Below are 17823 nucleotides of genomic sequence, written 5' to 3'. Positions count from 1 at the left end.
AGCAGAAGCCAGCACTAGGGGAACAGTGAGGGAGAGGAGAGGTCTCTGATCACTGCTGGAGCCTATGGATTAGGTGAGCCATGCTGCTGCTACTTATATTTATGTACCGGGAGCTGAGGAGACATGGGGGGAGCAGAGGAGGACACTGGGACAATACAGGAAGTCCCCGGCATTGGCCTCAATTCTAGTAGTGTTATCAAACAAATTACCTCATGTGAGGTAATTTACCTCATGAGGTAATGACATTTAGCAATTCTGGTAGGTATTAGTCATGCTTTACCTCATGAGGTAAATTTTGAGGTAATTCATGAGGTAATTTACCAAAAATAGCTATTCTCATGGAAATTAGGGGGCATATTAGCACATAATTTATCGATCAGTTTAAGACCTGCCTGTACCTGGAGTTAAAGTCAATTTGTATGCATTTTGCAGTTTTTAGTGGAGTTCCTATTGCGGTTTTAGTGGAGTTCCTATTCAGGTTGTGTAATAGAAAAGAATAGTAGAAATAAAACCCCAAATATTTACATGGATTTTTTTTTTAGAAGGGATGCCTATAAATTTACTTTTCATAGGTTGCTACATAATCAAATACACCTTCCCCCCTCAAAAAAAAACATCTTTCAAAGACTATCCTAACTTATGGAAGACAATTAAAGACCACTATTTATTTACTGCAGGCTTACCCCTGAAATACCTCATGTTTTACCTCACTTTATGCATTTACCTCATGTTTTACCTCATGTTCGGAAATGGAGAAAAATCTTTCAGAATTGCTAAAAGAAGCGGAAAATACCTCATGAGGTATTTTACATCCACAAAAATATTTACCTCACATAGCTACCACCAGAATTGAGGCCATTGCGGTGGTTCGTACTGGCGGGCATTCGGAAGTTTGGGACTCCTTGTATTTGGCATATAAGATGCTTTTTCTCCCACCTTTTTCGGGGAGAAAAAGTGTGTCTTATATGCCGTAGTTTAAATCATGTTCCAGGGTCGGGCCGAGGCATAGGCTGGAGAGGCTCCAGCCTCAGGGCGCAGTGTAGGAGGGGGAGCACAATTCATTCAGCTGTCATTCCTAATTGTGTTTGAAACAGAAAGAAATAAGAAAAGGGGATACATGGCAGTGACTGCAAGCCAGATAACTAGATATAAAGGTGTTGGGGAGGTTGTGGGCCCTGGGGCGCCTCTTAGTCTAATAGCAAGCAGTGTGTGACGGCTGGGGTGGGAGGGATGGAGGAGGGGCCTCTTAGTGTAATAGCAATCAGTGTGTGACGGCTGGGGTGGGAGGGATGGAGGAGGGGCCTCTTAGTCTAATAGCAAGCAGTGTGTGACGGCTGGGGTGGGAGGGATGGAGGAGGGGCCTCTTAGTCTAATAGCAAGCAGTGTGTGATGGCTGGGGTGGGAGGGATGGGGGAGGGGCCTCTTAGTGTAATAGCAATCAGTGTGTGACGGCTGGGGTGGAAGGGATGGAGGAGGGGCCTCTTAGTGTAATAGCAATCAGTGTGTGATGGCTGGGGTGGGGGGGATGGGGAGGGGCCTCTTAGTGTAATAGCAATCAGTGTGTGACGGCTGGGGTGGAAGGGATGGAGGAGGGGCCTCTTAGTGTAATAGCAATCAGTGTGTGATGGCTGGGGTGGGAGGGATGGAGGGGCCTCTTAGTGTAATAGCAATCAGTGTGTGACGGCTGGGGTGGGAGGGATGAGGGAGGGGCCTCTTAGTGTAATAGCAATCAGTGTGTGACGGCTGGGGTGGGAGGGATGGAGGAGGTGCCTCTTAGTGTAATAGCAATCAGTGTGTGACGGCTGGGGTGGGGGGGGATGGGGAGGGGCCTCTTAGTGTAATAGCAATCAGTGTGTGACGACTGGGGTGGGAGGGATGGAGGGGCGCACTTTGGTGTCTCAGCCTTGAGTGCTGGAGGACCTTGTCCCAGCTCTGCCATGTTCGTAGTTCTGTTAAATATTTGGGATCTCAGTCAGAGGGTACTTTCAGTATTTTCAGATAAGCCATGCTGCTAAAACACAAATGTCAGCTGGGTAACACTGACAAAATAAAAAAAAATCCAGAATATGCATGCAAACCATGTAATATCTAAATCATCTAATCCTTCTATCTATAATAACTATAAAACATTGAAGAGTATATTAAAAATAAATGGATGAGACAGATCCCAATGACAAATGATGAAGAATGGGCAAGTTGTCAAATCTACTTTATTAAACTGGTAATGTCATCAAAGGATAAAGTGACACAACTCAAAATATTTCATTATACACTGAGTAGGTTTATTAAAATGGTAAAAGAAATACAGGAGATGACAGATGGTACTGATAATGAACTACAACTGCATACATTTGTCATCTTATTTGGACAGATAACTTCACGATTAAATGGTCAATTAACCCAAAAATAAAATAAATAAAGATTATGCAAGCAGCAAAGTTAGAGAAAATAACATGATCGTTTTTTGTTTTTTTTCTAAATTCAAGTAATCCTATGTTAAACTATTTATAAGCAAGACATTTTGAATCAGAATAATACCATTTATTGGCTAACTTAGACAGGGCTGCCATCAGAAATGACTGGGCCCCAGGGGCGTAGCAATAGAGGTTGCAGAAGTTGCGACTGCATCGGGGCCCTCTTTTGTGTTTCAACAGGTCTGGTTTCCTTTAAAGGAGTCATCAGGCATATTTAAACAAAATAAACGCTACTTACCGGGGGCTTCCTCCAGACCCAAGCTCCCAGTATGTCCCTCGCCGCACCCAGGGCCGGCCCGCTTATGAGGCGGGGTGAAACATTTGCCTCAGGCTGCAAACTTCTAGGGGCGGCACCCGCCCGGGGGGGCCGGCCGCCGAGCCGGAGGGGTAGCGGGCAGGTCTGGGGTATTGGGCCTAGCGGTGGGGAGGGGGGTCGGACCCCCCCTCCCTCGCCTGGGTCCCCCGATCTGCGCTCCCCTCCAGCCTGTAATTAGGAAACAGCCGCTGCCAGATCGTAAGAGGCACGGGTGGGGAGGACTCACCTTTTCCGCGTTCCAGCGAGCGCTCCACTGACGTCACTTCCTGCATCGCCGCCCACTGTATTGTAAGTGGACGGCGATGCAGGAAGTGACGTCAGTGGAGCGCATGATGGAACGCGGAAAAGGTGAGTCCTCCCCGCCCGTGCCTCTTACGATCTGGCAGCGGCTGTTTCCTAATTACAGGCTGGAGGGGAGCGCAGATCGGGGGACCCAGGCGAGGGAGGGGGGGTCCGACCCCCCTCCCCACCGCTAGGCCCAATACCCCCGATCTGCCCGCTACCCCTCCGGCTCGGCGGCCGGCCCCCCCTGCACCCAAGGGGGGGGGGGAGGCGGCGGCAGCAGCAGCTTTCTCCTAAATTTGCCTCAGGTGGCAAAAAGTCTAGGGCCGGCCCTGGCCGCACCTCTGCCGTCAGCCGTTCGCCACAGCTTCGTCCCAGTCCCCAGCGATGACGTCAGAGCGACCTGGAGGTTGCTCTGTACTGTGTCTGCGCGAGCGGTGCTGTCAATCACCGCTACGTGGGCCGGAGCGGACTGCGCAAAGCGCTGTTACACACATAATCTTATGGCATTACTCTAACTGCAGTGCTTGAGCAAACATGCTGCATGCATCATTTTCTCAGCAATTGTGCTTTGCGATTTTCATTCATTGAAATAAGAATGGCAAACATGCCAAAATCCCCCTACAGCCATTTTAAATGAACACAAATTCTCACACTGTACTGCATGGTATATGACAAAAAAAGGTTTTGTTAAAAATGTTACTAAAATGATGGCCAAGAACAGGGGCCAGGAAGTTTTTTGGCTGAGAGAGCCATAAACGTCACATATTTTAAAATGTATTTCCATGAGAGCCATACAATATGCTTCCAACTGGGACAGTGCGAGTGCGCAGCGGAGTGCTTACATCACTGTTGCCATGGGGATGTGTGTACAGTTTATCCGCCCGGCAGCGAAAGTGTCAGACACTTCTTCAGCTTCTCTTGGGTTTAAGCAACATCAGCAATTTCCCCGAGAGCAAGACAGGAGAAATACCGACTAACAGCTTGTACAATTAGCTAGCTGATTTGGGGATTGATTCAGTTTGGACGTTGTCCAATTATCCTACCTTGGACCCTGTCACAGGTCCAGTGACTTTGTTTAATGAGATTCCCGCACTTTGTCCAACAAATTCACTGGACCTGACCTGACAAGATCCAGGGTAGGACAATTAGTTTTGGGGGGAGCTAAAGTAAGTTAGTAGTGCAGCAGTAGCATACCTACTTTGAAATGTTACTTGCGCTGCCACACTAAAGCTGCGCTGCTTGAGCAGTGTAGCTTAGTGAATAAAACCCTTACTGATTTGTCTGTGAGCCAGATGCAGCCATCAAAAGAGCCACATCTGGCTCCCGAGCCATAGGTTCCCTATTCCTGGCCTAGAAGAACAAAAAAATGCATTATTTACAGAAGTCTCCTAGCCTAACACATATTTGAAAATGTCAAAATATAGTGTAAATGTATGTGAAATGTTTTCATGTAAATGCATCTACAGTAGGTTGCAAAAGTATTCAGCCCCCTTGAAGTTTTCCACATTTTGTCACATTACTGCCACAAACATGCATCAATTTTATTGGAATTCCACATGAAAGACCAACACAAAGTGGTGTACACATGAGAAGTGGAACGAAAATCATACATGATTCCAAACATTTTTTACAAATAAATAACTGCAAAGTGGGGTGTGCATAATTATTCGGCCCCCTTTGATCTGAGTGCCGTCAGTTGCCTATAGACATTGCCTGATGAGTGCTAATGACTAAATAGAGTGCACCTGTGTGTAATCTAATGTCAGTACAAATGCAGCTGCTCTGTGAGGGCCTCAGAGGTTGTCTAAGAGAATATCGGGAGCAACAACACCGTGAAGTGCAGAGAACACACAAAACAGGTCAGGGATCAAGTTATTGAGAAATTTAAAGCAGGCTTAGGCTGCAAAAAGATTTCCAAAGCCTTGAACATCCCACGGAGCACTGTTCAAGCGATCATTCAGAAATGGAAGGAGTATGGCACAACTGTAAACCTACCAAGACAAGGCCATCCACCTAAACTCACAGGCCGAACAAGGAGAGCGCTGATCCGAAATGCAGTCAAGAGGCCCATGGTGACTCTGGACGAGCTGCAGAGATCTACAGCTCAGGTGGGGGAATCTGTCCATAGGACAACTATTAGTCATGCACTGTACAAAGTTGACCTTTATGGAAGAGTGGCAAGAAGAAAGGCATTGTTGACAGAAAGCATAAGAAGTCCCGTTTGTAGTTTGCCACAAGCCATGTGGGGGACACAGCAACCATGTGGAAGAAGGTGCTCTGGTCAGATGAGACCAAAATGGAACTTTTTGGCCAAAATGCAAAACGCTATGTGTGGCGGAAAACTAACACTGCTCTGAACACAACATCCCCACTGTCAAATATGGTGGTGGCAGCATCATGCTCGTGGGTTGCATCTCTTCAGCAGGGACAGGGAAGCTGGTCAGAGTTGATGGGAAGATGGATGGAGCCAAATACAGGGCAAACTTAGAAGAAAACCTCTTGGAGACTGCAAAAGACTTGAGACTGGGGCGGGGGTTCACCTTCCAGCAGGACAATGACCCTAAACATAAAGCCAGGGCAACAATGGAATGGTTTAAAACAAAACATATCCATGTGTTAGAATGGCCCAGTCAAAGTCCAATCGAAAATCTGTGGCAAGATCTGAAAACTGCTGTTCACAAACGCTGTCCATCTAATCTGACTGAGCTGGAGCTGTTTTGCAAAGAAGAATGGGCAAGGATTTCAGTCTCTAGATGTGCAAAGCTGGTAGAGACATACCCTAAAAGACTGGCAGCTGTAATTGCAGCAAAAGGTGGTTCTACAAAGTATTGACTCAGGGGGCTGAATAATTACGCACACCCCACTTTGCAGTTCTTTATTTGTAAAAAATGTTTGGAATGATGTATGATTTTCATTCCACTTCTCACATGTACACCACTTTGTATTGGTCTTTCACGTGGAATTCCAATAAAATTGATGCATGTTTGTGGCAGTAACGTGACAAAATGTGGAAAACTTCAAGGGGGTCGAATACTTTTGCAACCAACTGTATATGGAAGGTAACATTTTGTTGAAGCTTGTTTTAAAAATAAAATGTTTATTAAAAATATCCTTCTAAAAAAAAAAAAATCCTCTGCCCTTTTTCTTCCTTTTCAGGATAAAGACATGCACAATAAAATCCATATCTAGTATTTTAATGGATTAGCCAGCTAGTGATTAGAGATGGCCCGAATGGTTCGCCGGCAAACCCGGTTCATGAACCAAAAATCTGAGGTTCGGGCCATCTCTACTAGTGATACGCAAAGGTAAAAACGTCACATGTTCTGGGCTTGCATAATGCAGCTGCTTGTGCCTGGAGCTCGCCACCTGCTGGATGGAGGCAGTAAGCATAATATAAGATCATTTAATTTAATAGTGTCTAATTTGTTACCTTTCTAAAAACAGAAGGTTCTATTTGTTAAAACTTAACCAAATACACGGATAAATAATTACATTAACATATTGTAATATATATATATATATATATATATATATATATATATATATATATATATATATATATATATATATATTTATATATATATATATATATAATATATATATATATATAATATATATATATATATATATATATATATATCTCCTTTATGATATGTAGTGTATCTAGTCCAGTTATCTGTGTTTGCTAAGTGATGCATTACTGTAAATATTGTCCGGTCAGCTAACACTTACATGTTTATGCATATTTAATATAACTTGAAAAAGATATACCCCAGGGGGGATTGTAAATGGAACTGATTGTAGACCACATAAACCCCAGTGAAAGATCTGTAAATCTGCATCTAGCTGAACTGACTTTCCTAAGGACATTTTTGGGACGTAGATTCCCCTATAAAGGTTGAAATGATCACAGCTGAGTTGCTCCCTTGTATACAGAAACATTTTAAGGAATAATCGGAACATTTTCTCTATAAAAGGCCATTATTACGGAGAGTAGGAATGCATTTTTCCCTCTTTCTGATTTCCAGTACTGACCTACTTTAACTGGGCTTGGATTCAACTCATGAATTATTAGTTGAGTAGTTATGCTAATTTTCACTTACTTTGTGGCAAAATTAGCAGTTGATTAGAAACAGCCCCTACAGTTTTTAAATAACCACAGTTTGCAATAATTCTAGAGTAAACAAACAGTGACTTCAAAAGAATACTTAATGCTGGGTACACACGATGAGATTTCCCATTCGATTTGCGGATCGATTCGATTAAATCAAACATGTTCGATTGGATTTCGATCGTTTTTTTCATGATAGGTATGCAAAATCGACGGAAAAAACGATCGAAATCCAATCGAACATGTTTGATTTAATCGAATCGATCCGCAAATCGAACGGGAAATCTCATCGTGTGTACCCAGCATTATACCTTTACGGTACTTAGACAGTAGAAAGATAAAATATGGTGCTTTTTTAATATGCTGGTTGTATACATGCAAACAAAAAACAACAAAAACATTTTATTTGAAATAGGATACAAGAACTATTGCTAATGAATATTTCAAGAACTAGGAAAATCAATAAGGCAAACAGTAAACACAATATAAAAAGAAGTAATTTTTATTGCTGAACTGCGTTAAAAATAAATATTGATTTAAAAGCATGCAGGGAAATACAACTATAGCTGGCCGCAGAACATCGTAGAATACATAAATGGAATGTAATTAATCTAGGAGTGTGGCCATGCTCAAAAATATGATGCCCTGATGATGCCAGTGTTCTTTCCGGGGAAACTGGTAGGTGTTAAAGAACTATCAAAAACTGTCCTTCTGTAAACCCCACATACCTATAGAGCTTTTAGCCAGGAACACTAGAAAGCTTTTCAGAGGTCTCTCATCACAGCCTGTGTGAACAAAATGCCTTATTTACCAGCTGTTTCTGACAATTTGTGTCGGCATTGGCCTAGAGCTATACCATGTAGCTAGGTTCCACTTCTCTGTCACTATTCACAGAGGAATGATTTACTGTTTTTCTTCTGACCTGCCTTCTTCCTCACAGATCATATGAGAACAGCTGAGGCATATTTTTATATACAAAGAAGGATCTGAAGAGAAAGACCTGTACTTCTTCCTTACTTGGATGCTCCCTCCCCCATTCAGAATGAGCTATTCCTGGCTGTACACATTGTCTACACTTCATGAGGCAGAGAGAGAGAGAGAGAGAGAGAGAGAGAGAAAGAGAGAGATCGAGAGACAAGAATACACAGAGCTGCAGCTGATGAGTTATTTACACACATTTGAAGCTATATATCTGCTTTCTGTCATTCTGAGCAGATTCCAGTCACAGCATTACAGCCAGTGAAGATTGTTTCTGTATGCTGGATGTTCTGGACACAGTCCTCCATAGTAATGCCCACAGTGAAAACTGTTCACTGTAAATCTCCTATTTTCTTCACATAAAAATGAAAAAGCCTTTGAAATGCTATTTGCTAGTAATTACTGGAAATATATGTGGCATTTGGAATTTTAGTTAACTTTGATAGTTGTGCACACACTGAGCTAGGGAATACTGCTGCCATGCACCTAAAATCCCTGGTCTCTTCTCTCTGCTTGGATAAGCCACTGGCTCATGATTACATGTCCCTTATTGCTATCAATTCCCGTTGAACTCCCTATATGACTCTGCCTTGAGCTTGGACAGGGTGGTCACACTTCTAAGCATTTTATGCACAACTACTAAGATTGCCTTACGTTATTGGGCTTCCATTGAACAACTGCTAATTATGCCTATGGCGATTACCCTAATTGGTAGATAGATCAACTTGATGTGACAACTTACTGGTTGAGTTGTCCGATATTGTGACTGTAAACCTGAAGGATAACATTATTTATTCACTGTGACAATGTTTTTTCTACATTGCAAGTAAACAAGATTGTGTTTGTTTTGGATACAAATCTTGCTACTGCCACCAGAAATAGAACTCCAAAAATAACATTAATTTATAATATTTCATATTTACTTATTTGAAATAAATATTATTATGTAATCTAACAAAAATATTTTTAACCATTACTGCCGCTGGGCATGAGGTTTACACCTGCAGTGTCAGCTGCTATAGCCCCTGGGACGCGATAGTCACGTCCCTGCAGTTTGGGGGGCTGTGCGCGTGATGGTCCCGGTGACAGTGGGGATTGGTGGCAGGGAACACAAGTCCCCTGAGCCAATTCGTTCTTGCCTGGCAAGAACGATCACTGTTTTTGTTTAAAGAGACACTGAAGCGGAAAAAAAAGTATGATATTATGATTTGTATGTGTAGTACAGCTAAGAAATAAAACATTAAGATCAGATACATCAGTGTAATTGTTTCCAGTACAGGAAGAGTTGAGAAACTCCAGTTGTTATCTCTATGCAAACAAGCCATTAAGCTCTCCGACTAAGTTAGTCCTGGAGAGGGCTGTTATCTGACTTTTATTATCTCAACTGTAAGTAAACTGTTTACTTTTTCTCTGCTAAAGGAGAGGTCATTATTTCACAGACTGCTCTGAAAGACTCATTTTGAATGCTGAGTGTTGTGTAATTTGCACATATTATAGAATGATGCAATGTTAGAAAAAACACTATATACCTGAAAATAAAAGTATGAGAATATTTTCTTTGCTGCTAATCTTCTAGTAATTATTCATAGTACACAACCAATTCACGATTTCATTTTTTTTCTCGCTTCAGTGTCTCTTTAAAACAGTGTTCATTCTTAAATAGTGCCACCCGTTCGCTCGCTTCCACTGCTCCGGCCGCCGATCGTTAGATTACCAAATGGGAACTTTGTTCCCAGGCATGGATGGATGCCTGCATCACTTCCAAAGTAACACTGTAATGCATTATTTCCTATTTAGTGTACTTATTGTACGCTTATTGGAAATAATGCACAAGGATATCTTGTGGGCAAATAGTAAAATTACACCTACATTCATTAGGGAATACATTCTTTTTTTTTAATATGTATGTCAGGAGGGTATATTACTATTAAATTATGGGCTTGTGATTAGTGATGGATGTAAAACTGAAAAAATGCACCTTTATTTACAAATAAAATATTGTCACCATACATCCCAGTGGCGTACCTAGGGTATTTGGCACCCGGTGCTGATTATCCACAGACACCCCCCCCCCCCCCCCCCCAATCAGGAAGACAACGTGCGGCACGCTTAGCCGAAAAATGGGGCTACATTGTGCGGCTGCGCTGAAAAATGGGTGTGGTCATGGACCAAAATGTGGGTGTGGTCACGGGTGGAGACAAATTTACATGAACTTACCAATGGTGGTACATTAGATTAGGACAGTGGTGGCGAACCTTTTGGAGGCCGAGTGCCCAAACTGCAACCCAAAAGTCACTTATCTATCGCAAAGTGCCAACAGCAATTTAAACTAAATACAAACTCATACGTGAACATTATGGAAAATCCAAGTTGAAAATAAACTGTGAAGATAAACAATTTCATCCATCCTACTCCTGAAAAATGTATTGTTTTAGAAACCCCCTCCCCCCAGTTTTATTTTCTGTTTTAAAAAGCTAAAAAAGTAGGTTTAAGGCTATTGTCTCATATGATTATGATTCAGCTTTTCCCATAGTCTCACAGTTAGCAATCATGTGACCCCCAACAAGACAAATTCAGCAATCATGAGGCCCCCAACAAGACAAATTCAGTAACCATGAGGCCCCCAACAAGACAAATTCAGTAACCATGAGGCCCCCAACAAGACAAATTCAGCAATCATGAGGCCCCCAACAAGACAAATTCAGCAACCATGAGGCCCCCAACAAGACAAATTCAGAAATCTTGAGGCACCCAACAAATCATGAGGCCACCAACAAGACAAATTCAGCAATCATGAGGCCCCCAACAAGACAAATTCAGCAATCATAAGGCACATAAATAGACAGCATTTCACATAAATGGGCAGAATGCCCCCTTAATATGGTAGACACCTCTCACCTGGCTTCTGAATTCTCCTCTACTGGCTGCTGTGCCTGGCTGGCAATACTGTGTGGACTGAAAGGCCTGGCAGTGATGCTGTGGCCTGGCTGGCGGTGATGCTGTGGCCTGACTGGCGGTGATGCTGTGGCCTGACTGGCGATGATGCTGTGGCTGGGCTGGCTGGCGGTGATGCTGTGGCTGGGCTGGCTGGCTGGCGGTGATGCTGTGGCCTGACTGGCGGTGATGCTGTGGCTGGGCTGGCTGGCGGTGATGCTGTGGCTGTGCCTGGCTGGTTGAAGTAAATACTGGCCTGACTGGGGGTGGTGCTGTGGCCTTTTTGCCAGCGATTCTGGGCTGGTTGGCTGGTGGTGATGTTGGGCTGGCTGGCCTAGATAGTTTAGGTAGTGAGAGGTGCCCCCTAGTTTAGGTAGCGCCAGGAGCCAGTGTAGGTAGTATAGTAGTCCCCAGTACAGCTTGTATAGTGGCCCCCAGTTTAGCTAGTATAGTTTCCCCCAGCCAGTATAGCTAGTATAGTTGCCCCCAGTAAGTATAGCTAGTATAGTTGCCCCCAGTAAGTATAGCTAGTATAGTTGCCCCCAGCCAGTATAGCTAGTATAGTTGCCCCCAGCCAGTATAGCTAGTATAGTTGCCCCCCGCCAGTATAGCTAGTATAGTTGCCCCCAGTAAGTATAGCTAGTTTAGTTGCCCCCCGCCAGTATAGTTGCCCCCAGCCAGTATAGCTAGTATAGTTGCCCGCAGTAAGTATAGCTAGTTTAGTTGCCCCCCGCCAGTATAGTTGCCCCCAGCCAGTATAGCTAGTATAGTTGCCCCCAGTAAGTATAGCTAGTATAGTTGCCCCCTGCCAGTATAGCTAGTATAGTTGCCCCCAGTAAGTATAGCTAGTATAGTTGCCCCCCGCCAGTATAGCTAGTATAGTTGCCCCCAGTAAGTATAGCTAGTGTAGTTGCCCCCAGTAAGTATAGCTAGTGTAGTTGCCCCCAGCCAGTATAGTTGCCCCAAGTAAGTATAGCTAGTATAGTTGCCCCCAGTATAGCTAGTATAGTTGCCCCCAGCCAGTATAGTTGCCCCCAGTAAGTATAGCTAGTATATATGCCCCAGTATAGCTAGTATAGTTGCCCCGAGCCAGTATAGTTGCCCCCATTAAGTATAGCTAGTATAGTTGCCCCCAGGAGGGTGAAAGCAGCGCTAGAAGGAGGGGCAGTGGGGGCAGCGGTGGGGAGGGGGGAAATATCCCCCCCCCTCCCTCACCTGGGACCCCTCCTTCTGCCTCTCTCCCCTCCATAACTAATAGTCGGGAAGTGCGGGGTGGCCGGAGGCGTGCTGAGAATTACTCACCTCATTTCCGCGTTCCAAGCGTGGAGCGCAGCCGCAGCGTCATGTCGTTACTGGTCTCCGTCTTCAATGCCGCCCACTGTGCTTCCACTAATCAGGAAGCACAGTGGGCGGCATTGAAGGCGGAGACCTGTAACGACATGACGCTGCGGCTGCGCTCCACGCTTGGAACGCGGAAATGAGGTGAGTAATTCTCAGCACGCCTCCGGCCACCCCGCACTTCCCGACAATTAGCTATGGAGGGGGAGAGAGGCAGAAGGAGGGGTCCCAGGTGAGGGAGGGGGGGATATTTCCCCCCTCCCCACCGCTGCCCCCACTGCCCCTCCTTCTAGCGCTGCTTTCACCCTCCTGCTGTGCTGCTGTGGGGGGTCGTGGTGACACCCCCTGGGTGTCTGACACCCGGTGCGCCCCGCCCCCCTGCGCCCTATGATAGGGACGCTACTGTGTACTAGAGATATAATTTAACCACTTAATGACATGCTGATTTATAAAAATGTCCTGCTGGAGCCTCTTAATGGCCCCAGGACGTTTTTATAAGTCAGACAGTGTTGCTGCCGCTGTGCGCGTGAAAATAGTGGGAAAAAAAACACCAAAAAAATACACCTTTATTTCAAAATAATATATTGTCACCATACTTTGTACTAGGGACATAATTAAAATGTTGTGATAACCAGGACAAATAGGCAGATACATTGTGTGGGTTTTATTTACAGTAGCAGTGTTTATATTAAGACCACAGGGGATTAAATTGGAGAAATAGTGTATTTTTTCATTTTTTCCTTGTATTTCCCTTTAAAATGCATAGAAAATAAAGTAATTACTGAAATCAAATGTCAACCCCAAAAAGCCCAATTGGTGGTGAAAAAAACAAGCTATAGATCATTTCATTATGATTAGTAGTGATTAAGCTATTGGTAAATGAAAGGGATGAGCACTGAAAGGTGAAAATCTTGTCCGTTAGAGTAAAAACCGCCTTGGGGTGAAGTGGTTAAAGTGAACCAGAGACGAAGCACCCTCATGTATTTTACCATTACCATATACTGAATATCAGTGGGGACATTAGAAAAAACATCTACCCTGCTCTCTTTTTCATTCTTCACTGCTCAGCCTACGTGTTATCTTCTCTGATAAAATCCCAGACTGAGCATTCAGTCTGGCTTTGCTCAGTAATCATTAAAGCCAAGTCTGTCTTCTCTGATGTCTTTTCAAGCTCAAGCCTGCCCCCTTATGGCTCTGCTATAATGACTCAGCTATAATGATTCCTGAGGATAGCCAGAATGAATGCTCAGTTGGGGATTTTATCAGGGCTGCTAACAAGCAGGCTGAGCAGTGAAGGATGAAACAGAAAGCAGGGTAGGTGTTTTCTCTAATGTTCACACTGATATATATGGAAAAATACATGAGGGTGTTTCGTCTCAGGTTCCCTTTAAACTTTGCAATAACCAGGGCAAATGGGCAAATTAAATGTGTGGCTATCATCCAGTTTTATGTTTTATTTTAAAACTATAATGGCCGAAAACTGAAAAATAATATTTTTTTTCCAATTTTTTCTTATTATTCCCATTAAAATGACCATGTACCATCCAAAGAAAGCCTAATTGGTGGTGAGAGAAAAAAATAAAAAAAGATATAGATCATTGTGATAAGTAGTGATAAAGTTATTGGGGAATGAAGGGAAGGAGCACTGAAATGGGAAAATTCCTCTCGTCCATAAGGTGAAAACTACCCGTGGGCTGAAATGGTTAAATAACAGCTATATACTATACATTGGCCAATTTTCAGTCCACTGGCCACTCCGTGTATATTGTGTAATGCTTTTAGATACTTTCAAAAAATGTAAATATTATTGTCAATAATGGACGCAGTAAAACGCAATCTTTTGGTAGTGTTTTTGTTTATTCTGTAAATAAATGAAATACGTTTTTTTTCTGGGACTCCATCTTGATCCACTCCATCCTCTGGTTCCTAGTAGTAGTAGAAGGGTAAACTGGCTGAATATATTTTAAACTGATACTTTAGGAAGCCCCTCCTTTTACATAGAAGTGATAAGATTGTGCAATTAAGATTTTATCATTAACCCATTAGCAGCTTATACAGAGTTATCTTGTTTGAGAGAAGTGCTCTGCTTTTGTCCTCAGCCGGCAGAACTTGTCATGCTGTAAATTCTTGGAATGCTTTGATCTCTCTCTGCTAGCAGAACATATAGAAACTGAAAGCAGACATCCTCTGTTATTGTCTCACACTGCCCCCTAGTGGCAAGTGGCCATACATACACATTACAGCAGTACTAATTGGAAGCAAAGGAAATGTAACAAATAAGAAATAAAAAAAAAATTGTGCTAAAATAAAATTGGCCTGGAATAATCGCAAGCCTCTAAATACATTGGCTGCTAAAGGGTTAAAGGGCAGCTTCCAGAAACACACCAATGCTCATTAGCAGAGACAAGGGTGCGTATTTAACCTCCTTGGCGGTAATCCCGAGCTAGGTTCGGGGCGGAAAACCGCAGCTAAGAGTGGTAATCCCGACCTCTGCTCGGGGTAGCCGCTGGAGGCTCTGTGCAGAGTATAGCACGCAGGCAGGCATTTCTACGGGGGATCCCAAAGTCAGCCGGCTGCCCGCCATTCTTCTTCCACTCCTCCGGGGCTCTAGTTCCTCCTGGTGAGAGCACCGGCAGTCGTCATGACGACAGCCGACAATTTTACTTTAGAGTTGCAGCGCCACTCGGAGGATGGAGGCATAACTGCAGCACGGGAGCCCAGGGAGGTGAGCGATTGTCAAACTGCTGCACAGTCTCCCTGGCAGCAGGATTTTTTTCCAGGTGTTAGGGTCTGAAAGGGTGCAAAAAATTACAACACTTTTAGACCGCTTTTAGACCATAATGTCCAGTAATGTCAGGGCAGCAAACTGCTGCCCTGCCCGTACTGGGCACTTCAGAGAGCTGTGGAGTATATGATGGTAACAGGAAATAAAGATTGGGGAAACCGCATTTATAGGATAGTTGATGATGCGCGTAATAATAACAGGTATATAGTGCATATGTTAAGTTTTTGTTTTTTTATCTCACCTCCTTGAACAGATCGGTGGGGCCGCTGTCATAGCCATGGGTATTTGGACTTTGGTGGAGAAAAGCAGTTATATAGTGTTCCTTGCCAACAGCACCCTGTCCGTATCTGCGTACATTCTGCTATTCGCCGGAAGTATCGTCATGGTTACAGGCTTTCTAGGATGCTGTGCTGTGATTCGAGAGCATAAAACCTGCCTCATGCTGGTAAGTAGCCGTTTAAAGTCTGCCGAATATCTTACGCAAAAACCAAATCTTTCAACAGACCGTGTCTATGTATATAACATAAAGTATACAATTGCTGATTTTAGCAATCCAACAACAAAACACTAAAGGTGGCCATACATGAGGGGACTTGGCGGCCGATCGACCATCTAATTCGATTATTATAATCGGATGAAAATCAGGGCCGCTAAAAGCATGCCTGTTCAACTATGCTGTTATAATTTAAGTATTATATGATTGAAGTCGTAGGCCTCAGTTACCTGAACTGAGTTTAGTTAAAAGACTTGATGTGCAGAGTCTCCCTTCACACAGTATTTCTAGAAACACTGGAACATGGGTGTTTGTGCCTTACACAGAACCAGCCAAGGTTAAAGAGTTTATCTACCTGATGTACAGACAGATAGGCAGTCTTGTTCTGTAAACATCAGTTATGTTTCAGAACAAGATGACTGGTGCCTGGAACATGGGACTTTCCAGGCCATGCGTAGTAACAACTGTGCGTGTCATGATACCACGAGGGACTGAGCCAATTGTAGGCTTGGGGGTATGGCTCAGATTATGTCACATTTAAATCTTTAGTGATCAGTATTAAAGCAGGTGACAGGCTGCCGAGAGTCACTCTTTCAGCTTCCTGTAACTGCTGGCTATAACCCTTTACTTTTATATATATGTCTTGTCATCTTATCTAACTGTATGTTGTATATAGGACTAAGAGCAACGTAGTCTAGATATCACGTAGCCTAGATGTAACGTAGTATAGACTGAAGATAAAGACTGATTACCATTCACCAGGAATGGAATCAAGAGATGTAACGCAAAGAGGTCTTACTACAGAACAATCTGCTTTGCTAAGATGTAACCACATGTACTGTTTACTGAATAAACTCCTAAACTTTGAGGACGCCTAAGAAGTTCTATCTCCTATGTAGTGTTGGGTGAACATCTAGATGTTCGGGTTCGGGCCGAACAGGCCGAACATCGCCGCGATGTTCGGGTGTTCGACCCGAACTCCGAACATAATGGAAGTCAATGGGGACCCGAACTTTTGTGCTTTGTAAAGCCTCCTTACATGCTACATACCCAAAATTTACAGGGTATGTGCACCTTGGGAGTGGGTACAAGAGGAAAAACAAATTTAGCAAAAAGAGCTTATAGTTTTTGAGAAAATCGATTTTAAAGTTTCAAAGGGAAAACTGTCTTTTAAATGCGGGAAATGTCTGTTTTCTTTGCACAGGTAACATGCTTTTTGTCGGCATGCAGTCATAAATGTAATACATATAAGAGGTTCCAGGAAAAGGGACCGGTAACGCTAACCCAGCAGCAGCACACGTGATGGAAGAGGAGGAGGGTGGCGCAGGAGGAGAAGGCCACGCTTTGAGACACAACAACCCAGGCCTTGCATGAGGACAAGAAGCGTGCGGATAGCAATTTGCATTTTGTCGCCATGCAGTCATAAATGTAATACAGATGAGAGGTTCAATAAACAGGGACCGGAAACGCTAACCCATCACAGATGTTCATTGTTCATGTTACTTGGTTGGGGTCCGGGAGTGTTGCGTAGTCGTTTCCAATCCAGGATTGATTCATTTTAATTTGAGTCAGACGGTCTGCATTTTCTGTGGAGAGGCGGATACGCCGCCGATCTGTGACGATGCCTCCGGCAGCACTGAAACAGCGTTCCGACATAACGCTGGCTGCCGGGCAAGCCAGCACCTCTATTGCGTACATTGCCAGTTTGTGCCAGGTGTCTAGCTTCGATACCCAATAGTTGAAGGGTGCAGATGGATTGTTCAACACAGCTACGCCATCTGACATGTAGTCCTTGACCATCTTCTCCAGGCGATCGGTGTTGGAGGTGGATCTGCACGCTTGCTGTTCTGTGTGCTGCTGCATAGGTGTCAGAAAATTTTCCCACTCCAAGGACACTGCCGATACCATTCCCTTTTGGGCACTAGCTGCGGCTTGTGTTGTTTGCTGCCCTCCTGGTCGTCCTGGGTTTGCGGAAGTCAGTCTGTCGGCGTACAACTGGCTAGAGGAGGGGGAGGATGTCAATCTCCTCTCTAAAGTCACCACAAGGGCCTGCTGGTATTCTTCCATTTTGACCTGTCTGGCTCTTTCTTCAAGCAGTTTTGGAACATT

General features: G+C 43.9%; 1 protein-coding gene across 2 annotated transcripts in view; it reads left to right on the top strand.

The window, feature by feature from the left end:
• The window catches only part of LOC137561770 (tetraspanin-11-like), a 152768-nt gene that overhangs the window by 53547 nt on the left and 81398 nt on the right, over positions 1-17823 (top strand). For both annotated transcript variants that reach the window (XM_068273126.1, XM_068273125.1), the window contains exon 3: positions 15475-15666. In XM_068273126.1, coding sequence (XP_068129227.1) covers positions 15475-15666 — 192 coding nt within the window. The remainder of the gene's footprint in view (positions 1-15474; positions 15667-17823) is intronic.

Source organism: Hyperolius riggenbachi, chromosome 3 (genome assembly GCF_040937935.1).
Source record: "Hyperolius riggenbachi isolate aHypRig1 chromosome 3, aHypRig1.pri, whole genome shotgun sequence".
NCBI classification, from domain to species: domain Eukaryota; kingdom Metazoa; phylum Chordata; class Amphibia; order Anura; family Hyperoliidae; genus Hyperolius; species Hyperolius riggenbachi.
Note: the sequence above shows the minus strand (reverse complement) of the source record. Positions and strands in the feature narration are given on the sequence as shown.